Source organism: Sciurus carolinensis, chromosome 6 (genome assembly GCF_902686445.1).
Source record: "Sciurus carolinensis chromosome 6, mSciCar1.2, whole genome shotgun sequence".
In the NCBI taxonomy this organism is placed as follows: domain Eukaryota; kingdom Metazoa; phylum Chordata; class Mammalia; order Rodentia; family Sciuridae; genus Sciurus; species Sciurus carolinensis.
The window spans coordinates 145,919,717-145,947,187 of record NC_062218.1 but is presented as its reverse complement, the minus strand read 5'-3'; the positions used below and the strand labels follow the sequence as shown (position 1 = coordinate 145,947,187).

The 27,471-nt window shown below is 38.7% G+C and overlaps 1 protein-coding gene across 3 annotated transcripts; it reads left to right on the top strand.

Moving 5' to 3' along the window:
* On the top strand, window positions 1-26,477 carry Havcr1 (hepatitis A virus cellular receptor 1). 3 transcript variants are annotated; one of them, XM_047556104.1, is made up of 8 exons: window positions 1-119; window positions 2,169-2,510; window positions 4,401-4,484; window positions 7,662-7,760; window positions 11,693-11,748; window positions 19,654-19,762; window positions 21,595-21,631; window positions 24,121-26,477. In XM_047556104.1, exons 1-8 carry the CDS (start codon window positions 74-76, stop codon window positions 24,233-24,235), a joined length of 888 nt encoding a protein of 295 aa, XP_047412060.1. In that variant the 5' UTR covers window positions 1-73; the 3' UTR covers window positions 24,236-26,477. The 3 variants fall into 3 exon arrangements, with proteins under 3 accessions (XP_047412060.1, XP_047412059.1, XP_047412061.1); XM_047556103.1 differs by having other exon boundaries at window positions 19,651-19,762; XM_047556105.1 differs by lacking the exon at window positions 4,401-4,484 and having other exon boundaries at window positions 19,651-19,762.
* The last annotated feature ends 994 nt before the right edge of the window (window positions 26,478-27,471 follow it).

Below are 27,471 nucleotides of genomic sequence, written 5' to 3'. Positions count from 1 at the left end.
GTTCTGATACGGTCTGGTGGGGGACCACAGTCAACCAGTTTGTCTTCTTGTTTTCCTTCAGATCAACATCATAATGTACCCGGAAGTTGTTGTTTTAAGCCTCATACTACTTCTGACAGGTAAGTGATTAGGCAGGCTGGGAGACTGGGTGGGTGCTGGGGGTGGTAGAGGAAGATAGTGTTCCCTGCTCTTTGTTGGATGGTTATGGGTTATCTGGGGAGCAGAACCAGGATGCAATCTTACTCCAAAGAAATTGCTTACCTGCTATCAATTACAAAATTGATAGCTAAGTGAATATGGCAAGGTGCAGAACAATATTTCACATGCTGCCATTTATGCCTGAACAAAAAAGGGGTGGGTAGATGTATATGCATAGCCAAATGTACATAAGAAATAGTAAAGGTAACCCTGGGGTGAGGGTGGGGCTGGGCAGAGGAGGTGGGGATGGGGTAGAAGGGAGAGCTAACCTGTCATTGCTTCCTTTTTCGTCTTTTGGAATTTTTAAACAATGTTCAACTATTTCATTTCAAAATAAATATTTTGCCTGTGGCTCATGCCTGTAATCCCATTGATTTGGGAGACTGAGGCAGGAGGATCATACATTCAAGGACAGCTTCAGCAATTTAGGGAGATCCTCAGCAACTTCGCTAGATCCCATCTTAAAATACAAACATAAAGAAGACTGAGGATATAACTCAGTGGTAAAGCACCCTGAGTTCTATCCCCAGTACCCTAAACAAACAAACAAACATACAAACAAAAAAACAAATAAAGAAAATATTTTAATTCAAAGCATTCTGTATATAGGGGGAAAGTTTTGAATAAATATTTCCTAAATTTTAAAGACTAATCTCTGGAGGATGGAATTATGGGAGAAAGTTCTTTTTTTCATTATATACTTTTATAACCTAATTATAATATTAAGCGCTGTATTTGTAACAAAAAAAAAAAAAAATCATATTAGGCAAAGTCAAGAGAATTCCAGGGCTGGGATTGTAGTGGTAGACCACTGCTTAGCAGGTGTGAGGCACTGGGTTTGGTTCTCAGCACCTCATATAAATAAATTTTTAAAATAAAGGTCCATTGACAACTAAAAAAAAAATTCTAGTGAGAAATATACCCTTATTTTATATAACAATGATCATTTTTTCCCTCAGAACATTTTCCAAACTCACAGCCTGGCCCTGCATATTAATGAATCTCAGATTAGTTCTCATTTGAATATTCTCCAATTCTGTGGTTTCCTTGTGTTAGTGAGCCTTGCTTGGTTACTGGGCTGTCATCAACTGATGACAAGATCTCTGCTTAGAGGGCTTCTGAACTGATCCTAATGCCCACATAAACCTCAGTAGCTCCTGGGAGTATTGTAAACCCATTTTCCAAAAATTGATTTCTGAAGAGTCTAATATTAGACTTCTGCCCTCAAGTTTTAAACAGACATTAGTTCTGCTTTTGTATAGGAGAAGTGGGATAGTGAGGAGGTGATTTTCTTTGCAATAGCAGTTTTCAAAGACCATGAAAATTAAAACATTGAAATTTAAGTGCAATAGAATTGAGTTTTTTTAAAATGTATTTCAAAAGATTACAAGTGAATCTGGAAGAAAAAACTGGATCATTGGAGTGGGAGGGAGAATTTTCTCTAGGCTTCTAGGCCTTGGTGCTCTTTTTGTTTTTGAAAGCCATAACCATGTATTGCCTATGTAACAAGCAGATGCCTGGCAAACACAGGGTAAAATACACACTCATGCATTACTTGAGTGTCATTTGGTTCAAAGTTTTTGAAAGCAATTTGGCCAAGTTTATCAAAAGATGAAAATATTCCTTCCCTTTATCCTGGTCATTTCTGTCTTAGAAATCTATTCCCTTAGGAAACCTAAGAGTTTTAATAAAAAGATTTTGTCATATTATTTATAATGGTAACAATGAGAAAGAGTGTGAAAATCATACAGTGCAAATTGTCCTATTGACAAATATAGTCATTAACAAAATATTTATTTTGATGAAAAACATGCTAAAAATGTTTATGGTATTAAAATTTAAAAATCAAGCTATAAAGCTATGCTCACAAAACAAACTATAAAAAAGTGAGAATAAATAAATCAAAAAGTGATAAAAATGGTTTTAGGAAAATATCAAGGCTCATTCTCTGCTTCCACTTCCTGTTTCAGGTGCTGTGGTTTCTTATACAGAAGTGAGTGGGGTAGTGGGTCAGTCGGTCACTCTTCCCTGCAGCTACTCAGTGGATAATGGTGCGGTCACATCCATGTGCTGGGGCCGAGGGGCATGTCCTATATCTAAATGCTCAGATGAAATCGTCTGGACTGATGGGTCCCAAGTCACCTTCCGGAAGCACATGCGTTATAAGCTGGAGGGGAACCTTCTAGAAGGGGATGTATCTTTGACCATAGAGGATGCAGCTAAGACTGACAGTGGCCTGTATTGTTGTCGAATTGAACACAGGGGATGGTTCAATGATATGAAAGTCACCTTATCCTTGGAGATTAAACCAGGTAAGCTTGTTTGGTTTCCTTCGATCTTTTCCTGTAGGTTAACTGAGTTTTCTGTTTGGTAATAATTTTCTATTTTCCTTTAATAGGGAAATAGGAGGTTCATGTAATCCTGTTTGCTGATAAATACTTGCTCTTGAGAAACAGAATAACTTTTATTTGCATAGATGAAGTCCTAAGCCCAACTTTGATTCAAGGCCATGGACTAGAACCCACAAACATCCCCCGGCAGTGTCCTTCAGACAGGCTTGTCAGCATTATTCTTCCGTAGTGAAACATAAGGAACAGCTTTATCAAGATGAATCTATTCAACTCTAAGAACTGTCCTTTCTTTCTGAAATTATGTCTTGGAAGAATGTTAAAATGTCCATCCTTCATATTTTAAAACCACAATGGATGTCAAAGCTAAAAAATAGGTAATTGAAGGTACTGCTTAACAACTGTCAACTCAATCTGGCTTTAACAACTGTCAACTCAATCTTGTTGAGCATTTATATGTATATAAGCTTATATATAAATTATTATACTACTTTATATATTATTTACAGTATAATTGTTTACTACTTTAAATATAAATTATATAATTTATATATAACATTCATATATATATAAAACATATACATACACACACACACAAACACACACACACATAGATATATAAATATATATATTTAGACACATAGTTCCAGCACTTTCCCTGTTCTACCTTGGAAATCATATATTACAAAAACTCCATTTTAAAAATTAAAATGACCTTATATGAAAACTTTTGCCTCCCAATAATTATTGACCAATTGCTCATAAGAAGTTCATGAAATCCAAAAATCTGGGAACATTACATTTTTCTTCTTTTCCTCGCTATTTGATGAAAGAAGTAGGTCCTTGAAGATTTCCTGGGTTCTGGTGTTGTTTCCTAATAAATCTCCTTCTGCCAAGGTGTTACTTTGACACTAGACTCCAATACATGTGGCCTCAATAACTTGTCTCTCTTGCTTTCATTTTATTTTATTTATTGAGGCACTTGAGATTGAATCCAGGTCCCTGTCATGCTAGGCAAGAGCTCTGCCACCGAGCTACAGTCTCAACTCTTTTTTTTTTTTTTTTTTTTTTTAATTAAGGGAACTTTATTTTGCCATCCCTCAACTTTGGGACTTGTTTTGTTTCCCTTTAGGTGATATGTATAAAATGTATATGAAACTTAAATTATTTTATATGTAGATTTGTATTCCATTCCCAACATATCTCATTATGTATTTGCAAATATCCCAAAATTTTAAGAATTCCAAATTCCAAAATACTTCTCAAGCATTTTGAATAAGGGATACTCAACCCATACCTCTTAGATGGGGGAAAAAACCTTAGAAGGTCTTGTTCACCTTGCAACCAAATATATAATTCCTTTCTACCTGTCCCTGCATGTGTTTTAGCCTAGACTGATGATGTGATTTAGCCCCAAGTTAAGATGCAGATCCTGGGGCATGTACATGTACCCTTAGGACTGAAAGAATGGACCACTATTTGATAAACATACTGGGTCTTGGAACTGCTGTTTAAGTCAGTCACTTATCATCAAGGAGACAAATAATGGTACAGGCTCTGGACATCTTCCCTGTCTCACAGAGCTGTTTATGATGATGCATAATAAATGATATGCATGACTGGTCTTTAAAAAAGTGCTTAATTATAAATATGAAATATCTGTTCTTACCTCCAAAATATTGTTGATGCTACTGCTTCCTTTCTAATTGGCTTATGGCAAAGAATAAGAGCTTGGGAAAGAGAATCCTGCCCAGAGACCATTTCCCATTCGTGTCCAAGGGTACAGTTTTGAATGGGGCGCTTGTTTCCTACTGTTTGATTAATCCTTGCTTTCTTGTTGCTTTCTAACTTCAGCCAGAGACACAAGTGTTCCCATGACACCTAGGGCCTATACCTCTGCTCCTCCAACACCAGCACGCACACAGAACCACAAAACAGGTAAAACAGATGTGTTTTGGAGTCCAAGACCTACTAATGAGAGGCTACAAGCCATACCCTGCATTGTGTAAAGACAGAAGTACAATCTAGGGTGAGGGTCCTTAATTGGGCTCCCAACATGGGCATCCCAAGATCTACAATCCTACACTCTTCTCAAGTTACCTGCAGATTTGGTATGTATAAGCATTTGAAGATTCCAAAAGGCATTGCTTTTTATTAGATTCCAAAAGTATTCATTATTAGCGCCAAATTATTTGGAGCATTGATCCAGCACAACCAGTGGGGATGGTGCGGATCTGGCCCAACAGGATATCAGTTTATGATGAAAACATGGGGAATCCAGAGAACAAGAGTTAGAATATTAATATTTGGAACTCATTTAGTACATTCTGAAGTTGGGCTCTGCAGTTTAGGATAGTATTTCAACCAAGTTGTCGTTTTCTGTTTCCTATTTACCAGGCACTGTGTTGCATGCTTTGCAAGATTCTGTCATTCAATTCTTGGGATGATTACATCATTATAAGTTTGATTCAACCCTATCTTATAGTAATGGGAACTGAGACACAGAATCAAAAAGTCCATGGTTGAAAATCATAAAGATAGAAAGTAGTTGAGTTAGGACTCAATTTCTGTTCATTTAAATTTGGGGTCAGTGCTCTTAACAGCTGGATGGTGCCTTCTATCCTGAACACTGAGCTTTATGTTTGATTGAATTTCCCTGTTTTGATATTCTAAATGATAATGGTCTTATAAAGTTACCCTGTCTTTTTGGGGCAGTTAGTACCTTCCACTGCTTTGCTTCAAGGATCATTTAATTTATTTATACAGTATGGAAATCACAAAAGTGCTACTTATTTAATAAGTGAGCATTGAATTTAAGGACTTCAGGGATGTAGAATGTACCTGCTTATGATTTCAATCCATGTCATGTTGTCCATACTTCAAATTCTACACAGAGAAGTTCAGATTTAATACAAATAGAAAATGATTTACAGGGAAGGGAATAGACATCCCACAGACAAGTTTAAGTTCAAGTCTTCTATTTCCAGGATTAAAAAGATAACTTTTAGGGAAGATTTTCAAAGCCCTCTGAAGCACTTTGACCCCTTAAAGTGTCTGGATTCTGAGGAGAAACCTAAGTGTCACAGCCTCTTAGTGAGAGCAATCTGATGGAACATCTTGATTTCCCTTGACTCCCGTAAAACTGTGTAGTTAACCAGAAGGGATCTGAAGGATTGGGCTATGGGCAGAGTTTAGCAGAGAAGACTTTAGGTTATAACTGGAATTTTGAGCCATAAAAATTTGTAAGAAAAGCAGCTTTGTTACAGGCAATTGAACACACTAGATAATCTGTTGGACTTTCTCAATATTGATTTAACTTTGTAATACATAGTTTGTGCCCCTAGTTTGTGGGTGGATTCATGGACTTGGTTTGGAGAACTTGGATGAGTTACCAGCTTCATTTAAAGCTGTGGTTTAGAAGAGAAATGGTGGTTTATGTGTTCATGGAACCTCCCGTGGTGTGGTATTCATAAAATCTTATTCTTATCCTGATAGTTTCCTAAAGAGTTTGAGTTTAAAGTTGATCTTCACAGTCAAGGAGGGGGATGAGCACCCTAGCTTATCTAACGCAGGGACACTACATTTTATATCCGTGTCTCCTGGTGCACATGCTAGTTGCCTAAAATATTCATGGAAGAACTGAATGTAAGGTTGTAAGAGTAGGGAAGAAATGAAAACTGCCAAAAAGACCCAAACTTGGGGAAAAAAATTAGACTCAAGACTTCTCTTGCACAGAATTAAACTAAGTCATCTGATTTTCTTGTGCTGTCCTGGTTTTAGTCCCTAAAGAGTCAAATGCTTTTAAAGGTTTGGGCATTAGAGAAAAACAGGAAAACAGCTCAGAACATGAGAAAGGGAATGTTGAAATGTAAAATTATCAAGACTGCATTGGGGAGAGGAAGTAGAAAGGCCATTGAGAGGCAATTAGGGAAGCCCAGGTTTAAGAACTCCTGGTCAGCCAGCACCACTCATTTGCTCCAAGATTCTGTGGTGTTCTAAGAGAAGGGAATTGTGTAAACATCTTAAAAAGAGGCAGGTGACCAAGTCTGCATATCAGGTGAGCTATCTGATAGGGAAGAAAGGAAAGATTTCAGAAAAGGAAAAGGAAATAGCTTTGTATTAGAGAGTTCCCGGAGACAGCTTTCTGGTGAGAAATGAACAGTAGCGTGCTTACCTAGCTTTCACAACAACCTGGGTTCAAGAAAGTTCTGGTGAGAAAAGGAAGATGAGTCAGATAACACAGGAAATCACTCTTAACAGAGGAATGGTTAGAATGCAAGTACAGAAGGAGAGGGGATCAGGGTCTACCAGGAAGCCTGCTTGGAGGGTTGCAAATCATTACCCAGGCCAAGATGTTGTGCAATACTGTCATCTTGAAGGGACCTCGGGAAATTAAATACTGTGTCTGTTCTGTGTTGGTCAATAGGCACATCTGTCTAGAATAATGTGTGGACAATCTAGTACTTGAATAGGGTCAGGAAATGAAGAATGACATCATTGCAAAGGGACTAGTGCAGTTAGTGGAAACTCCCAGCCAGGCCTTGTTCCCTGAAAGTGAAATGTCACTGGTAACTGGTATTAATCAAACGAAACTTAACTGGGTGTCCTACGTAAGATGTGCTGTTGTAGACTATCTAATTTAAAGGAAGTATAGGAGTCTAGAAGAATGGAAAGTGAAATAATTCTGTATATTGTTAAAACTATCTAGAACTTTATTTAGATCCCTTTTTTTAAAAGTGTTTTTTTAGCTGTAGATGGACCTTTATTTTATTTAATTTTATGTGATGCTGAGGATTGAACCCAGTGCCTCACTTGTGCCAGGCAAGTGCAATACCACTGAGCCACTACCCTGGCTCTAGATCACATTTTTGTCATGATAATAAAATGACTAGATAGCCCTGTAATGCCTGAAGGTTATCTTTGAATAAATCTCTAAGAGGAGTTAGAATGGCCAGAGGTGGGTAGGCAGGGCCATTTTTTGCTGAGGAAGGCTAAGTGAAGGCTCTGTGGGAAGTGGGTGGTAATTTCTAATTTTAGTTTTGTTTTTTATTTTTGTTGGGGTTGCAAATTTCCCTCCACAAATGGAACATGGTTCTTCCATTGTTTTCGCTCTAGTAACTACTTCACCTTCTACAACTCAGGCCTCAGAAACCCAGACTATGACTCTGCAGGAAACAGAGTCTTCCTGCTCACCACTCTACCCTTGCCCAACAGGTAAGTGCGTTCTCTTCCTGGAACCCCTGGGTGTAGTTGAATCTTGATAACCATTGATAGTAAGAGCACTCACTCTGGAGTAAGACAGATCTGATGAGGGCTGACGCTGGCCACTCTCTCTGAATCTGTTTCATTACTTGTGAATGGATGTAATACCACTGATCTTATAGTGTTATGGGGCGCAACTTAAGAACAGACCGATCACCACTGAGAAGTCCAAATTTGAGAGTCTTTATTAAGCTGGCCAGCTGACTGTCTCACACAATGCCCCAAAAAATGGCTATTGGGAGAACAGCCCCGACCACAGGGTTGTAGGGGTTCTTTGTTTTTTTTTTTTTTTTTTTTGGGTGCTGGGGATCGAACCCAGGGCCTTGTGCTTACAAGGCAAGCACTCTACCAACTGAGCTATCTCCCCAGCCCCTGTAGGGGTTCTTATACCAAAAATCACATCAATCATAAGTGTCTGTTGCTGTGATTCAAAATTACAAACTAACATCATGAGATCATTGACAGAGGGGGAAGTGGGTCAAACTGACCCTTACCTAGGTACAAACTGAAGAATGGTTGCTAACATCCACACAATTACCGTTTATATGGTACATTGTTTAGGAGCAATAGGAATCAAAAGAGAGCAATTCTTTACTACATAGGAGTTGCCATTGTATATTATTAAACATGTCACACCAAGTAACTGATGATGGGCACAGAGGCGGGGTGTTCCCATGGGAAAAGCTTATTTCCTACATAACATGGAGTCTCAGAGTAAAATGGAGTCTGTTTAGTCATTTCCCTTAGAGTCTAGCCTATAACATTCTCATGGAGCCAGATCTGTCAGTCCATCACAATAGAATCCTTACAAAGATTAAATGAGATGAAGGACCTGGGACATGGTTGCAAGGGGGTATGTGATAGATACAATGTCAGTTACTACTATTACTTGGGATATCCTGAATCCATAAGATGGTCATGGGCAACTTGTATGATTTAGAAAAAGCTACCTACATATGACTCAATTTTTATAAATCAAATCAACCAGTCTTGATGCCAAGCTCATTATTGGGCTTGATCTCTTGGGTCAGGGCCTTAAAACAATTAAATTCAGCTCCCTGGTGTCTATACCAAACTGGTCATCTATGTTTCCTCCAAGTCCAAGACCCTAAGTACAAACTGCTGCCTTGGCAATCTTGTATTTGCATGGGCATCCTAAGGTGGTGCTGTGGTCTGCATGTTTATGTTCCCCCACAAATTTAAATGTTGATACCTAATCCTCAGTGCAATAGCATTAAGAGGTGGGGCATCTGGGGGGTGATTAGGGCCCTGCCCTCATGAATGAGATTGATTCCTTTATACAGGAAGCCTGAGATTGCTAGTCTGCCCTTTCTTCACATGGGGACTCAGAGAACGCACCATCTCTGGGGAAGTGAGCCCTCACCAGGTGATCTATCAGCCTGTATCTTCATCCTGAACTTCCTGGCCTTTAGAACTGTGACCTGTAAATTTCTTTTGTCAACTACCCTGTCTAGGGCATTTTGTTATGGCGGCCTGAATGGACCAAACCAGACAGCCTCGAGGATGCATGCCATGCTGAGACCCTGCTTCTCCCTCTGAACATTCTGCCTTACTGCTTAGACCCTGGGCAGGCCCCATAAAAGCTCCACTCTTTAGAAATACAGAATCGATCTGTCTTTCCTTGATGGAGAAAGGTGACACCCAGAAGCCTGTCGTCTTTCCCAGTTAACGCTCTTTGTTACCTACAGTGCTAAGTTTTGAGAGCACTGCATACAGAACCGCTTTGTGATTCAGAGCTGGCTTAGGTGTCCTTGTGCCTGTGCTGCATCCAAACAAGGTCAAGCCTTGCAGGACTCCGTGTATGTGACTCACTGTACTCAGTGGTTGCAATCTGTGGGGCCCCCACCTGCTTATGGCCTCCCTTTGGCCAAGTATTCCTGGAAACTGGTTAATTTTAAATGGACCTGCAGTGAGATTCACACAGGGACACATTCAGTAGGGATTAGGTAATGGTGACATTTGGTTTGGAAAGTGGAGTCCCTAGTGTAAGCTATTTCCAGGCACAAAAACAAAATGAAAATAGATAGGAATGAACACAAGGTAACAGCCATGGGAGCAGCTGCACCCCCATCTTTGAGTGGGGAATCATTCTCTAAAATATCATGCCACCAAAACCTGGTCAAGATAGAGTTTTCCAGAACAAAACAGACACTGGAACAGCTGTGTCCCAGGATTTGTGTGACTGCTGATATCCTGGCTGTGTATTTGAGACTCCCAGGCCAAATCCTCACTGCATGCATGTCAACCCTCAGTCGATTAAACCTCCACAGAAGCAAAGAATGTTAGGTCTGGAAGGGATTTAGGTTGTCATATGGCCAGCCACCCACCTTTGAAAGATGTGCCAGGACACTTACGATGTGTGGGGCATCTCGCAGTCTCCCTCCCACCTCACGGCTCCACCATCCTACAGCAATAGTGACAATGATGGTGATAAAGCCAATATTTTCCAACACAGTGTTAAGTACTTTCATGCATCATCTAATTTAATTATAACAAATTAAATATGTATTGTTAATAGCTTGTAGTTTAAAGGATGCCAGCTAGAAACATATATGTATTTGTGTATATATATACACACACATAGGCATTTATATGTAGACTTACACACACATGCATATACATACATATGTGCCAATGTGTGTATGCAAAGTACCCTGAATATCAAGGTCACATTGCTAACGGACAATGTCAGAACTGAATCCACATTTTATCTGACTCAAGTTCATGCTATTTTTACTATAGCACCCCATCCTACTCCTGAAGGTCATAAATAGGTTGCAGAGCCTAGACTCTAGATCTGTCTAAACTAGATATCGCCTTTGGTTCTGTGTAAGCACAGTAATGTAAATATTTAAGGGAGGAGTAAAATCATCTGATTTTATTCCTGCTGGGGCTGTGTAGTCATTAGGGAATTTCATGGACCTTAGTATTTTCCTTTGGTGGGAGTGCAACCAACGTGTGTGGTGCTCACCAGCAGAGGCTCCTGTCATTTGCTAAAGGTATGAGCATGTGTCACCAGTCCATGCCTGTTTTGGCACCCATAGAATAGGACTGAGGCACTGGTTAGGAAGTGAAGTGCTTAGTATATGGCAGATACTCGGGAAAAATAATTCTGTATTTGACCTATAGATGCTGACAAAGGACACAATAATTTATTCTCTTATAAACTAGATATTCCAAAAACACTTAGAAAATTCAAATGTTCAAAACTTCAAGGTCAATGTATCTTATTATACAAAATTCAGTTCCTTCAATAGTATATGGTACACTGGCCTTGCAGCTGATATAGCAGATATTTTCTAAAGTACTTCTGGACCAACATCTAAATACATTGGCATATAACTTGAGAATTAAGTGCATCTTATTTTAGTTATCTTGATATATTTCACTCACATTCTGAGTGGAAACCCAGCGTAAAGTGCATTTTGAATAGGGCGGTTCTGGCCTCAGATCTGCAGTTGGTCTCTGTGCACTCATCCGCAGTTTCTTAGCTAGTATGAAAATATTGATTGTCTTCAAGTGTCATCTACTCTGGTTCCATGAATGAACTTTTCTGATTCCTTTAAAGTTGTAACACTGTGTGTCCATACATTTCTCTCCATTAAAAAAAAGAAAGAAAGGAGTCCATTTTCAAAGAGCCCGTGACAGAAAGGTGAAAGAACATGACTTCAAAGCATTACGCTTTAAAATGTTAATAATAACTTGGTACGACTCTTGGCAACTCTTGGGAGGCCGGCAGCATTTGGTCATGTTATTATTCAACTTTCCATTCATCGCCAGAAGACAGTGTGAATATATCTAGTCTCTTCAGTGGAAATCCAATATCTTTGTAATTCTAATTAATTTTCCTTCTTGTTGAGCAGATGGGAACGGCACTATGACACAGTCTTCAGATGGCCTTTGGCACAACAATCAGACTGTAAGTACATTCCTCCTTGTTTTATTAGCCAGGCTCACTTGTCTATCTTCCTGGAAGCAAACTTGCATCTAAAGTCTATTTCTGTAAGAGTAGCCATAGATTGATTTTTTTTTTAAAGTTGGAGAAAAGGAAGAAAAGAATTGGACTCTAAATAGGATGCTTTAAGTTGAAAAGTTCTTGGAGGTGTATCAGTTCGTTAAGTGATATTTTACTAAATAACATACACGTGCATGATGCACACACACATACATATACCACTCAAACTTGGTTGTGGTCAAAAATTGGGAAAAACAATGAGCTAACTCAGGGACAGCAAGTTAACATACCACGAGGATTTTAATTGTTAGAGAGACAACATGCTTTCTAATCAGTGGGATGGAGTGGAGACCGTCCCACACGGCCCTCCCACCCAAAAACACAAGGTAAGCCAAAGTCTTGCACAAGGACAGACCCACTAATGTCCTTTTCCCACACAGTGACTGTTCTGTGGGGTTGTTCTTAGGCCCCTGTGGATGTTTTTCTGTACACATCCCTCCCCCAAAGGTCTTAAGATCTTAATTTGATTCTGTAGGGTGTTCTCATATTTTTTCTGCAGCGAGTTTGAGAAAAATCAGAGGGACCCCAGTCTCATAATACTCATTAGGGATTTTTCTTTCCAAAGAAGTTAGACGAACTTCTCGGTCAGGTCTTTTCTTTTGTCTCCTGAAACAGCCTTTGTTTTAGTATGTGCAAGTAGCTCAGGAGCAACAAATAAAGAGTGTGGGGGCAGAGAATGGTCCTTCTGATAGTGAATTGTGAGAAAGGACACAACATAGCCATTGAAAGAGAACACAAAAGGCTCTGCAAGGTAGGGCTGTTTATTATAGGACCAAATGACCTCACGCTATGTACCTTAGTGACAATAAGACTGCATAGGAGTGATATTTTAGAAATTATCTTATACAGCGCAGGCACTGAGTGGTCTGATGAATGCAGACAATCTGTATGTATTGGTGAGATATCAGAACTACCATTATGTGAATTTTTATTGTTGGCTAAATGATCCGACTTACAGCTTGGTTGAAAAAGAAAATATCGAATGGTGAGGTGATCTTAGTTATCTGCAGAACAGGTATGTTTAGCATCAAGTAGAAGCAATTTAAGAGCAGCAAGTTCAAGATCAGCAAGATCAAAAATGTGAACTTTTTGTGCTTCATCTAAAGTTGTCAAGTTATCTCCCATGTATATTGAAAACAATTTATAACAGCATGTAATTTTGACCCAGTGGGTCAACTTCCTGGGCTCTGTCTGAAGAAGAGAATTGAACAAAGACATGAGGATTGCTGCTACTCATAATTATGAAAATGTCATAAATAAGTAAATGTTTAATAGCAAGGGATTAATTATTTAGCCAGTTAAGCATGTCCACATATCACCAGTAAGGATATAGTCACTGCAGTATACTTACATGGGACATGGGAAGATGTGAGTTACTATAGATTGTTAAGTGAAAAAAAGCAACTTTTAATACAGTATAGATACAATAGCATATATAGATATAGATATAGATATAGATATAGATATACTGATATCTAGCCAATACATACAGATTCTGCCTACATTCATCAGATCAGTCAGGGCCTGTGCTGTATAAGATAATTTTATATATAATGTAGTAACTGTTCCTCTTAAGAAAAGACTCTGGAGGAACAAAATTCTAAAAGATTACATAAAGCTAACTGGTAATAGTACTTGTTTCTGGATATTAGGTAATGGATGACTTTAGTTTTCTTTTTCATGCTTAACTGCATATCCTAAAATAAACATGCAATATTTGTGTCATAACATTAAAAAATGAAAGCAAAGCCTGCTTCCTGGATCCCCATTCTCCACTTGCCTACCCACTTTCTTCCTCACAGGTGAGGGTAAGGGCATAACAGCATGGTCTTTCCCTCCCACATATTGTCTAGGTCCCTTCTAAGCTATGATGACTCGGTTACGTTCCTCTATATACTTTATAGGGTTTACCAAAAAATACCTAATAGTACCTTACCCAAGAACCCTATTAAATATGCTGTTTATAGATACAAAAGCAGAGGTTCAGAGAGGATAAATAACTTGTCCATGGTAATACAGCAACTAAGTAGAAGAGTGGGGATTTTATTTCAGAGATTAACCTCTTATATGGGAAAACATTTGATCCATTTCTCTGATCCTCCACTTTCTTCTTTTTTTTAAATTTTTTTTTTATTGTAAACAAATGGGATACATGTTGTTTCTGATTGTACATGGAGTAACAGCATACCATTTGCATAATCATACATTTACATAGGGTAATGATGTTTGATTTACTCTGTTATTTTTTCCTTTCCCCCACCCCTCCCACCCCTCTTTTCCCTCTGTACAGTCCCTCCTTCCTCCATTCTTGCCCCCCTCCCACCCCCCATTATTTGTCATCATTCGCTTATCAGTGAGATCATTCGCCTTTTGGATTTTTGAGATTGGCTTACCTCACTTAGCATGATATTCTCCAATTTCATCCATTTGCCTGCAAATGCCATAATATTATTATTCTTTATAGCTGAGTAATATTCCATTGTATATATATACCACAGTTTCTTTATCCATTCATCAATTGAAGGATATCTACATTGGTTCCACAGTCTGGCTATTGTGAATTGAGCAGCTATGAACATTGATGTGGCTGTATCTCTGTAGTATGCTGATTTTAAGTCCTTTAGGTATAGGCTGAGGAGTGGCATATAGCTGAGGAGTGGATATAGCTGGGTCAAATGGTGGGTCCATTCCAAGTTTTCTAAGGAATCTCCACACTGCTTTCCAGAGTGGCTGCACTAATTTGCAGCCCCACCAGCAATGTATGAGTGTACCTTTTTCCCCACATCCTCTCCAACACCTATTGTTGCTTGTATTCTTGATTATAGCCATTCTAATTGGGGTGAGATGGAATCTTAGTGTAGTTTTGATTTGCATTTCTCTTATTACTAAAGATGGTAAACATTTTTTCATACGTTTGTTGATTGCTTGTAGATCTTCTTCTGTGAAGTGTCTGTTCATATCCTTAGCCCATTTGTTGATTGGGTTATTTGTATTCTTGTTGTAGAGTTTTTTGAGTTCTTTATATATTCTGGAAATTAGTACTCTATCTGACGTTTGAGTGGCAAAGATATTCTCCCACTCTGTAGGCTCTCTTTGCATTGCTGATAGTTTCCTTTGCTGAGAGAAAGCTTTTTAGTTTGAATCTATTCCAGTTGTTGATTCTTGCTTTTATTTCTTATGCTATGGGAGTCCTGTTACGGAAGTCTGATCCTAAGTCAACAAGGTAAAGATTTGGACCTACTTTTTCTTCTATAAGATGCAAGGTCTCTGGTCTGATTTCGAGGTTCTTGATCCATGTGAGTTGATTTTTGTGCAGGGTGAGAGATAGGGCTTTAGTTTCATTCTGTTGCATATGGATTTCCAGTTTTCCCAGCGCTGTTTGTTGAAGAGGCTATCTTTTCTCCATTGCATATTTTTGGCCCCTTTGTCTAGTATGAGAAAATTGTATTTATTTGGGTTTGTGTCCATGTCCTCTATTCTGTACCATTGATCTACCTGTCTATTTTGGTGCCAATACCATGCTGTTTTTGTTACTATTGCTTTGTAGTATAGTCGAAGTTCTGGTATTGCGATACCCCCTGTTTCATTCTTCCTGCTAAGGATTGTTTTAGCTATTCTGGGTTTCTTATTCTTCCAGATGAATTTCATGATTGCTTGCTCTATTTCTGTAAGGTACATCATTGGGATTTTAATTGGAATTGCATTGAATCTGTATAGCACTTTTGGTAGTATGGCCATTTTGACAATATTAATTCTGCCTATCTAAGAACATGGGAGATCTTTCCGTCTTCTAAGGTCTTCCTCAATTTCTTTCTTCAATATTTTGTAGTTTTCATTGTAGAGATCTTTTACCTCTTTGGTTAGATTGATTCCCAAGTATTTTATTTTTTTGAAGCTATTGCAAATGGAGTTTTTTTCCTCATTTCCCTTTCAGCTGTTTCGTCACTTGCGTATAAAAATACTTCAGATTTATGCGTGTTGATTTTATAGCCTGCTATTTTGCTGAATTCATTGAGGAGGTCTAGAAGTTTTCTGGAGGAGTTTTTGGGATCCTCTAAATACAGAATCATGTCATCAGCAAATAGTGACAGCTTAAGTTCCTCTTTTCCTATTCGTACCCCTTTAATTTCTTTAGTCTGTCTAATTGCTCTGGCTAGAGTTTCGAGGACAATGTTGAATAGAAGTGGAGAAAGAGGACATCCCTGTCTTGTTCCTGTTTTTAAAGGGAATGGTTTCAGTTTTTCTCCATTAAGAATGATATTGGCTATGGGCTTAGCATAAATAGCCTTTACAATGTTCAGGTATATTCCTACTATTCCTATTTTTTCTAGTGTTTTGAGCATGAAGGGGTGTTGTATTTTGTCAAACACTTTTTCTGCATCAATTGAAATAACCATATGATTCTTATCCTTAAGTCTATTGACATGATAGATTACGTTTATTGATTTATGAATGTTGAACCATCCTTGTATTCCAGGGATGAACCCCATTTGATCGTGGTGCATGATTTTCTTAATATGCTTTTGGATACGGTTTGCCAATATTTTGTTAAGAATCTTTGCATCTATATTCATCAAGGATATTGGTCTAAAATTTTCTTTCCTTGTTGTGTCTTTTCCTGGTTTGGGTATGAGGGTGATATTAGCTTCATAGAATGAGTTTGGTAGGGTACCCTCTTTATCTATTTCCTGGAATACTTTGAGAAGTATTGGAATGAGATCTTCTTTGAAGGTCTTGTATAACTCGGTTGAGAATCCGTCTGGTCCTGGGCTTTTCTTGGATGGTAGCTTTTTAATGGCTTCTTCTATTTCATTGTTTGATATTGATCTGTTTAAATTGTGTATGTCCTCCTGGTTCAGTTTGGGAGGAGCATATGTCTCTAGAAATTTGTCAATGTCTTCTGTAGATTCTATTTTGTTGGAATACAGATTTTCAAAGTAGCTTCTCATTACGTTCTGTATCTCAGTGGTGTCTGTCGTGATATTTCCTTTTTCATCACGAATTTTAGTAATTTGAATTTTCTCTCTCCTTCTCTTTGTTAGTGTGGCTAAGGGTTTGTCTATTTTGTTTACTTTCTCAAAGAACCAACTTTTCGTTTTGTCGATTTTTTGAATTGTTTCTTTTGTGTCAATTTCGTTGATTTCAGCTCCGATTTTAATTATTTCCTGTCTTCTACGACTTTTTCTGTTATTCTGTCCTTCTTTTTCTAGGGCTTTGAGCTGTAATGTTAGGTCATTTAGTTGTTGACTTTTCATTCTTTTCTGGAATGCGCTCCATGCAATGAATTTTCCTCTTAGTACTGCTTTCATAGTGTCCCAGAGATTTTGATATGTTGTATTGTCATTCTCTTTGACCTCTAAGAATTTTTTTATCTCCTCCATGATGTTTTCTGTTATCCATGTTTCATTCAATAGCATATTATTTATTCTCCAGGTGTTGGAGTAATTTCTGTTTTTTATTTTGTCATTGATTTCTACTCTCAGTCCATTATGATCTGATGGAACACAAGGCAGTATCTCTATTTTTCTGCATTTCCTAAGGGCTGCTTTGTGGCATAACATATGGTCTATTTTCGAGAAGATTCCATGTGCTGCTGAGAAGAAAGTGAATCCGCTAGTTGATGGATGGAATATTCTATATATGTCTATTAAGTCTAGATTATTGATTGTGTTATTGAGTTCTATGGTTTCTTTGGTTGGTTTTTGTTTGGAAGATCTCTCTAGTGGTGACAGTGGTGCATTAAAGTCACCCAGAATTATTGTGTTTTGGTCTATGTGATTCCTGAAATTGAGAAGGATTTGTTTGATGTACAGGGATGCACCATTGTTTGGGGCATAAATATTTACTATCTTTATGTCTTCCTGATTTATGGTTCCCTTAAGCAGTATGAAATATCTTCTTTGTCCCTTCTGACTTTGGCTTGAAGTCTACTTTATCTGATATAAGGATGGAAACCCCTGCTTTTTTCCTGAGTCCATGTGCGTGGTAGGTTTTTTCCCATCCTTTCACCTTTAGTCTGTGGGTGTCTTTTTCTATGAGATGAGTCTCTTGCAGGCAGCATATTGTTAGGTCTTTCTTTTTAATCCATTCTGCCAGTTTATGTCTTTTGATTGATGAGTTTAGGCCATTAACGTTCAGGGTTATTATTGAGATATCATTTGTATGCCCAGTCATTTGGCTTATTTTTGGTTTTTAAGTTGGCTTGGTTTCTCCTTTGAGTGGTTTTTCTCTAAGGTAGTTCCTCCCTTTGCTGACCTGCATTGTTGTTTTTCATTTCCTCCTCATGGAATATTTTGTTGATAACATTCTGTAGCGCAGGCTTTCTATTTGTAAATTCTTTTAACTTTTGTTTATCATGGCAGGATTTTATTTCATCTTCAAATCTGAAGGTTAGTTTTGCTGGGTATAGGATTCTTGGTTGGCAACCATGTTCTTTCAGAGCTTGAAATATGTTGTTCCAGGCCCTTCTAGCTTTTAGAGTGTGGGTTGAGAAGTCGGCTGCTATCCGTATTGGTCTCCCCCTATATGTAATCTGATGCTTTTCTCTCGGGGCCTTCAAAGTCCTATCTTTATTTTGAATGTTATGCATTTTCATTATAATGTGCCTTGGTGTGGATCTGTTGTGATTTTGTGCATTTGGTGTTCCGTAAGCCTCTATTTGATTTTCCATTTCATTCTTCAGGTTTGGGAAATTTTCTGACATTATTTCATTGAATAGGTTGTTCATTCCTTTGGTTTGTATCTCTGTGCCTTCCTCAATCCCAATAATTCTTAAATTTGGTCTTTTCATGATGTCCCATAGTTCTTGGAGATTCTGTTCATGATTTCTTACCAACTTCTCTGTTTGGGCAACTTTATTTTCAAGATTAAATATTTTATCTTCATTATCTGAGGTTCTGTCTTCCAAGTGGTCTAGTAATTTGGTGATGCTTTCCATTGAGTTTTTTATTTGGTTTATTGTTTCCTTCATTTCAAGGATTTCTGTTTGGTTTTTTTTTTTTTTTTTTTTAGAATCTCTATCTCTTTGTTGAAATGATCTTTTGCTTCCTGCACTTGCTCTTTCATCTTATTGGTATTATCATTCATTGCCTGCATTTGTTCTCTTATCTCATCCTTTGCTTCATGAATCATCTTAATCATGTATAATCTGAAGTCCTTTTCTGACATTTCTTCTAACATACTGTCATTGGATTCTATTAATATAGAATCTAGATTTGTTTGGATCATTTTCTTCCCTTGTTTTTTCATGTTGTTCATGTATCTTCCCTCTAGCAGTGCAGATCTGGAGTATTGCAGATTTCCCCCTATAGGCTTATAGTGGCCCTATCGGTTTCCAAAACCCTTTCTGACAATATTAAAAAATACAGACTACAGTAGAAGATCAAATTCAATAATCGAGCACATCATATAACATCAGATCAAGTCAATTTATATATGAACAAAAATATTTCTTTTCTGTCTTCATATTATATGATCATACATTTATGGAAAGAAGCCTACTGACTTTTGAAACATATGATTTGCATACATTATAAACAAGCGAACAGTTTGAATGTTGACATATGTATACACCTCTGTAAATACCATCCCAAGCAAAATAGAAAATGTTTCCATTGTTCTGAAGCGCATTTCAAATTTCAGCTTGTCCCAGAATTCCACCATGGAGTGCACCTCAGGCCCTTGGTTCTTGCCCTCAGTGTCTAGAAGTAGCCCAGGCCAATCAACACCTGGGGCGAGGTATGCTGGATTGGTGTTCTAGGCATCATCTTCAGGAGGGGCTCTTTCAGTCTGCTGCTGTTTCCTTAGCAGGTGTTCCCAGCAAGAAGCCCGGGGATGACCAATGCTGGACTCTACATCGGAATTGCCATTTTCACCTTGGTGCTGCTGCTTGCAGTTTCGATTGTCATAATTATCAAAAGTAAGTCATTTCCAGATTCTTCCCAATGACTAGAGCAGGGATTCTACAGACACTGTCTGCACTTAAGTGACTCCATGGGGCATGTGATTGGAGTTCACATGACTTCCCTGCGTCCCCAAGTGCTCCTCTGTAAAATGCACGTGGCCGTGCCTCTTCCTCGTGGATTGTGCTGGCCCCTAAAGAATGACTTCTGTCATATAATATGTACACAACTCAACTGCTATCTATTTAGAAAAGATCTTTTTTATTTTTGCCATAACTCTCTGTAAATCTCATGGAGCTTACCTTTTAGTGGAATTTTTGCTTCGCATCATGGTTTCTTAATTTTGTTCTTTGTTTTTCAATTATTGGTGCTCTTTATTATCTAATTATTGGTGAAGAGAAAAATTCAATATCAGTTCTCTATAAAAGAAATTAAATACTAAGAAATAAGAGTTGCCAGGTGTGGTGGCACACATCTGTAATCCCAGCAGCTCAAGAGGCTGAGACAGGAGGATTGAAAATTTGAGACCAGCCTCAGCAACCTAGCAAGGTCCTAAGCAACCTAGTGAAACCCTGTCTCAAAATAAAAATAAATAAATAAAAAGGGCTGGGGATGTTGCTCAGTGATTAAGTGTCTCTGGGTTTAATCCCTAGTACTAAAAAAGAAAAAAAGAAATAAGAATTTGTTGGGTAGGGTTGAGATTTGGAGGTGACATTGTAATAAACACAGTGTCTTCTCTCCTCCCCTCGAGATCTGATGTTTGTCCCCTTGGGGTGATATTGTGATGGCACCAGAACACTTATTTAGCACATGAAGCATTGGAGGGGGAACTGTTTGCAGGATAGGACTAGAACAAAGGTCTTCAAGAGGCAGCCACCAGGGCCTCATGCCCCTTCTGTCAGTTGTGTGTGTGTGTGTGTGTGTGTGTGTGTGTGTGTGCATGCTTGCATGTGTGTTTGTGCTGTTTCTCTGTGTAACCTGCCCCTCATGAAAGAACCTCAGTCATCTGTTTTGTACAACACTGTATATGAACCCATTATCAATCTACTTCATGGGTCTGGGCAGAAAACTGAAAACTGAGTATACTTGTGAAATTTAAGGAAATTTGTATTTGATAATTTAGAACTTTGTTAGTCAAAATGATTGGAAATAGGGTAAAGTAACTTAAATAAGCTTCCTTCCTTAAAAAAAAAAGTTACTTATTTCTCTCTTAAGGGGATGGGTTACTGTGACTATAAAATTTGATAAAAGTTCACTGATAGAGGTGGCCCCTAGTATGGGATCTTATGTCCCAGATAGCCTAGGATAAGCCTGGTTTATGCCTGTTTTCCAGTATCTCATTTAAAAAAAAAAATCACAGACTTTTGAGTTTTTTTTTTTTTTTTTTTGGTCCTGGGAATAGAACCTAGTACAAAAAAAAAAAAAAGAAAAAGAAAAAAAGCCACTGAGCCACATCCTCAGACATTTTCATTTTTATAAAATTTCAATAGAGGTCTTGCTAAGTTGCTGAGGGCCTCATTAAATTTCTGAGGCTGGCCTGTAACTTGCAGTCCTCCTGACTCAGCCTCCAAAGCTGCAGGTGTATACCTCAGTTTTTAAAACAAAAGGTGATTTAATAATTTCATTAGAGCAGGATATGTGGGTGAATATCCTGGACCTTACTGAAAATGTGTCAGTGAACAATAAGGAGTGTGCCCGTAGACTCAAGTGGGGACACAGGAAGGGATTGCTGAAGTCATGGGGGAAGAGTTCAAGTCACAATGAAATAATAGACTCAACTGGAAGAAGATGTCGTGGATTATTTTGCTAACACGTTCAATCTGCCCCATCTTCCTCCCCCCCGATTTAGAGTATTTCTTCTTCAGAAAGAAGATGCAGCCACTAAGGTAAGCTTGTAAAGTTTGTTGTGTGTATCTTTTGATGTTCCTTCTTTAGTAAAAATAAAGAGAAATTCCTCTCTGATTCCCCCCTAAACGGCCCATTCAACCCCTTGGATTCTGAAAATCTAGTTTCATGAGCAGCTCTCTTGTTACCCATATCTTGCAGTGACATTTTTAGCTTTCTGTATTTCCATACAGTTCTGGCAGTGCCAGTATAGAAGGGGCACCTGGATCCTACTCTCTTAGATGAAAAGAACTGAATTGCAGATTCTCTTGAAGGAGCTGTATATGAAAGGAGTTGTTTTGATTTGCCCTTTAATGTTATTCAACGTTTTCTCTTATTGAGTGTTTATTGAGCACCTATTCTATTACAAGTTGATGAACCAAACAGAAAAAATATAAAACAAATAAACAGGGTCCTTTTAAGTGCTTACAAACACCGGGGAAGATAGAGCAGGGGGATGGACTTTCAATTGAGCCCAAGGGAGCAGAATATTTGGAGGAACATACTTCCTGACTGAAGGAGCTAAGTGCTCAGTTGCTGGCTGCTCCCACCACTTACAGTCTGCTCCAGTCCTTTACCCTTGAGTGAGCGGAATTCACTTTACGTGTGGAGACCTTCCTGTCTACCCTGTAGCCCAGTTAAAGCTTAAATCCCCTTTACTGCACCTGTAGCAGGCAGTCACCTGCCCACACTAAAGTCAGCTAGCCTGCTTCCTTTGCTTCAACACAGCTCTGAGCAAGGACATTTTGTGCCTCAGTATCCGTGCCTCTTAGGCTGCCATCCATTATTCTGAGTTCTCCTTCGTTGGCTGCTTACACGCAGACTCACCCGTGCCTGAGTTAATTACACGGCGATCCCTAGACCGTGCCTTGGACAGGGTCTAGCCTGTTGCAAGTGCCCAGTGCATGTTGGCTTTCATTATTTCGATCATGCCCTTCATAGCTGTAAACCTATGAGGTAGGCAGTATTATCAGCCTCATTTTACAGATTGGAAAAATCGGCTCAGAAATATGAATGGACATCCAAGGTCACACTACACAGTACACAAAGGACTCGATCTCAGGGACCCAGGCTCATAAATATTTTTCACCAACTGCTTCTGAAAAGGAAAAGGAAATAAATGCTCCTTATTGGTGAAAAGTCATGGAACACAGTATCCTTTTAGCTATTTGGTTTCTCTTTTTTGCACTGCTAACTTATCTTTTTTTCAAAAGGTTCACTTTTTGTCACTTAATTATAAAGAAAAAAATTATATAAAATGTAAAATATTTTGAAAGCAGAAAAAAAATTGCACCGCTTAATATGGGATTTCCTCATGACATTTTCTTTGTGGCAGTTATATCACACTGACTCATTTGAGCTTATTGACACCTTGACTGTTTTCACATATCTGTAACTGAGCCACTTTAAGGACCACAGAGAGGCTTTGTCTCATGTTTTTGTAAAAATTAATTTTAATTGTTTTGAAGTGTTGGGGATCAAACCCAGGATCTTGCACCTACTAGGCAAGCCCTCTACCACTGAGCATACCCCATGACCTCTCATGAACTTTTAAACATATTCAGTGGGGGCCTGTTCTTCATCTGGGGATGAATGAAGACTCAGGTTCTACATTTTCAGTAGTAGAAACTGTCCGTATATACAAATTACAAAACGCCAGTCACATCACATACCACGCAGGTGTAAGTCTGTGTCTTCCCTGCTTTTACCTCCCTGATTTCCATGAGACTCAAACCCAGCCCACTGTGACCACCCAAAGAGCAGGAGGTACAGAGTAAGCTCTCCACGTAATCCCACTAAAGCAATTCCTGTCCCTCGTGTGAAAGGGAGACACATGGAACACCAGCAGTTCTCTCCAAAAAAATTAGAGCTTTCATCTCCAGGGTCTGCTCTTTTGTGCACTTGGTGTGTGAGAGCATGTTATGAAAGCAATCCAATCCCTGACTTTGAAATCTGATCATAAGTCACAGTAACATTTTTGACACTGAGATCTGGCGCACGCTTGTGAAACAACAGAATTCCACTGCCCCCAAGACTTTCCTATATCTTACAGGATATAAGGTCACCAAGCAGTCGAAGAGCTTTTCTAAAAGGTCTCAATCCACAGTTGTGAAGACACCAGTCAACCAGTTTTTAGCCACATTTGAAAATTACCCATCTTTATTTAGTAACTCAGTTCAACGTCAGATATCTGTCTTTTTACATTTCCCATTTTTCTATTCTATTATGTGATACCCTGGTGACACCAGTCTGAGTTTTTAAAATAGTTCTTAGGTTGTCTGCATAGTTATTAAAGAGAATCTCCTGCAACTTAATACTCAGGGGCAACACCTTCGCATCTCCAGAAGGGACTATTCATTTTATAGTTTGTGTGAACAGGGCTCTTAGATTCTCAAATATCCAGTCTTGCCAGATCACAAAAGTGCTGCTCAGACCTTAGCAGTGATCTGCTTTTTCCTTTACTCATGTTATTCTTCAACACTTTCTGCAGCATGGTTTCCTTGACTGGCCCTCAAATTGGAACTCTGCAGAGTGAAGCAGATGTGCGTGCCCGAGCAGAAGACAATGTCTACATCATTGAGGATAATTTTTACGTCATGGAATAAGACCCAGGGGCGCTCTTGGGGGTGTTATGTCCATGACTTCAGAAGACAGTGACCGGATATCACTATGTCAGACTCCTTTTCAACTCCAGGACCACTTCTCTGTCATTTCACTGGCCTTCCAACATGTCAGCCACATTGGATAGGGTGACTCTCTAGCTCAGAACTGTACACAAACTCATTAACAGCATCCTAATTTTCATACTAAAACTAGCTCATTTTTTTCCCACTCATGGTAGAGCATTCTCCCACACATGAACATTTTAGAATTCTGTATTTTCTTTAGACCCCTTTATTCTTACATCCATTTAAAAAACAGTGATTAGTGACACAGGAAGGAAAATTGTATTTAAAACTGCCAAGAAATGAGGAACAAGATTTAAGAATCAAAAAATTCAAAGACTTCATTGGGCAGCATTTCATGATTACCTCTTGTTTTTTATACTGTAATTACAAATATTTTATTTCTTATGTTTCCTAGGTTCAAATCGTGAGGGCCTATAGGTTTTTATTTCCCCTGTGGAGAAATAGAAGTGGGCCTAATTTCACCATTATAGGAATATATGTTTTCCATGTGATGCATGGAGTGACTGATTTGTGGATCAAGATGGTTATTTAGCCATGAGGAGTTGCAGTAGGGAGTGTGGACCAAGTCGACGCAGGGGAAGAGAACCACTTATCCTGGGATTTGGTACATTTATGCTATTTCTACCCTTGCACTTGGGCCATGGTGCTAGGCATATTTTCCCTCCTTCCCTTCCTTACTTCCTTTTTTCTTTTATATCCGGTACTGGGATTGAGCCCAAGGGTGCTCTGTCAGTTAGCTGCATCCCCAGCCCTTTTTAAGTTTTTACTTTGAGATGCAGTCTTGCTAAGTTGCTGAGGCTGGTTTTGAACTTGTTCCTCCTGACTCAGCCTCCTCAGTCACTGTGATTACAGGCCTTTGCCACTGCTCCTGGCCAGTGCTAGGCATTTTTGTAGACAACCATCAGGCTCTCTGAACCAATTTTCAGAATTAGGAGAGACAGAAATGAAAGGGAAAAAACCGAGAGAGTAGGGAAAAGACTGTCTGCCTTAGGTAAGTTCTATTGCAAATCTAATAGTATTTGAAATTATCACTAGTGTTTTCTAAAATTTTATATTTCTAAATGATCTCCAGACCACTTTTATATTTAAAGTGATTTCAGAAAGTTGAAGGGTCTTTTTCCAATCTAATTAATTCCAAGCCCTACCCCCCTTTTTTAGTAATTCCATGACACTTTGGTTTTGCCAGGAGTTAAAGAGAAGTATATCATAAGGAATCTTCGGTCTTCAGTCACTCATGTGACTGTTTAAAAATGTAGATATGCAAGGGCTGATATTGTCAGAAAAAGAAATGTTTCCACATGAAAAGTTAACGGGGTTGGATATTAATTTCAATTTCAATTTGAGTGAACCCTGAAATCATGGTTGGGGTTCAAAGATACACCACAGTGGTCTGGGAGGGCAGGATGCTTCATGTCAAAGGTCACATTTCTTACACTGTTCTGCAGAGTTCTAGGAAATTACCAGGTCCTCTGAGTGAGGGTTCTATGGGTAAAGAAGATCTGTGTACACTGTACTCTGGGTTTGCCAGCTGGGGCGAGCCTGTTTGGGTCTAAAAGTGTGTTACATTCCAACTACAGTGTTTTCTTTTTCTTAAATTTGAGGCAGCATGCATAAATTTGGAGCTTTGAATTTAAAGCCCAGATTTGTAGTGTGTTGGGAAAGCTTGTCAAGCTTAGACTGCACTCTTTTGGTTTTGTTTATTTTGTTCTGTTTTGTTTGCAAATGCTGGGGATGGAGCCCAAGGGCCTCCAGCTGGGTGCACGCCTGTGGTCAGGGCCCCCCTGGCTGGGACTGCAGGCTGCTTTCCTGGCCCACTCACTTTCAATTCTTGCCTGATTTGTGTGGGGCTTTGAGTTTATGATGCCTGCTCTAGTCTCCATATTCTTCCTGGAGATTTATTATCCATGCTGAAGGGCCTGGGAATCTGGTTAACTGTTTAATCTCACATTTCTAAACTTGAACACACAGCACAGTGCCTATTAGCCTTCTGTGAAACAAATTACACGGGAAACCCCTCAGTGCTCAGGATTAAGAAAAGGACTTGAAGTTGGGTGTGGTGTCACACACCTGTAAACCCAGTGGCTTGGGAGGCTGAGGCAGAAGGATCATGAGTTCAAAGCCAACCTCAGCAAAAGTGAGGCACTAAGCAACTCAGTGAGACCCTGTCTTTAAATAAAATACAAAATAGGACTGTGGCTCAGTGATTAAGTGGCCCTGAGTCCAATCCCTGGTAACAAAAAAAAAAAAAAAAAAAAAAAAAAAAAAATAGAAATTGATTTCTAATCCTGACTCTTCTCAGTGACACTAGATGACAATAGGATAATTAGGATAACTTGTTTTTATGCTCAATTTTTTTTTTTTTTTTTTTTTTTACCTATTAGGTATAATCTTCTCCATACCTAATTTGGCATTTAGTGGTGATTCTAATGAAGTGTTACTTGTAAGAAGGCTTTGCAAGAGGAAAAACACTACAGAATGCAAAATTTCCCCCCAGCAGATTTTGTAGGAATAGCAGGGTTAGCATGCATGCTTGGTAATTATAATATATTGTTGTTACATTCATAAATCTCTTGCTATAGGTGATCTCTTTTTAAAAATCATATTTCTTTTTGAAACCGTTTATGTTGAATAATTTCGATGTTATCCTACAGAAAAAATTGTTAATAACTGAGATGGAGGATGGTTAAGAAAGGAGAAAGGGGAGGAATTTCATTATTTTGACCTTTTTCTATAAATCTGTCAATCTTAGAGATCATCTTGAATTTTGTTTGGCTCCTTCGAGACACAGTTGAGTTTCCGTTACCTACCATCTGTCCTGGAGAAAGAGGACATGGCGATGATTAAGACTGTATATTCAAATTTATGAGCTTTTGCACATCTTTAAGTAGCATGATCGATCATTCACTGATAGCTGTAAAGATGGGGTGATTCTGTGGGTACATGAAAGCAGGGGACTCCTCGTGGTCGTGTGTATATTCATTAATAAATAAGATCTGTTCCATCCTTTTGAAAACTGTCTTGTCATTTTCTCAAACTTATCACTTAGGTCTGGCCAGGTATATTCGCCTTGCTGGGGACATGGCCAAAGTGTCAAAATGTGCTAAGTCACGTAGGGACCAGGTGCTCTGCTGGGTGCTGGAGAGAGAGCAGAG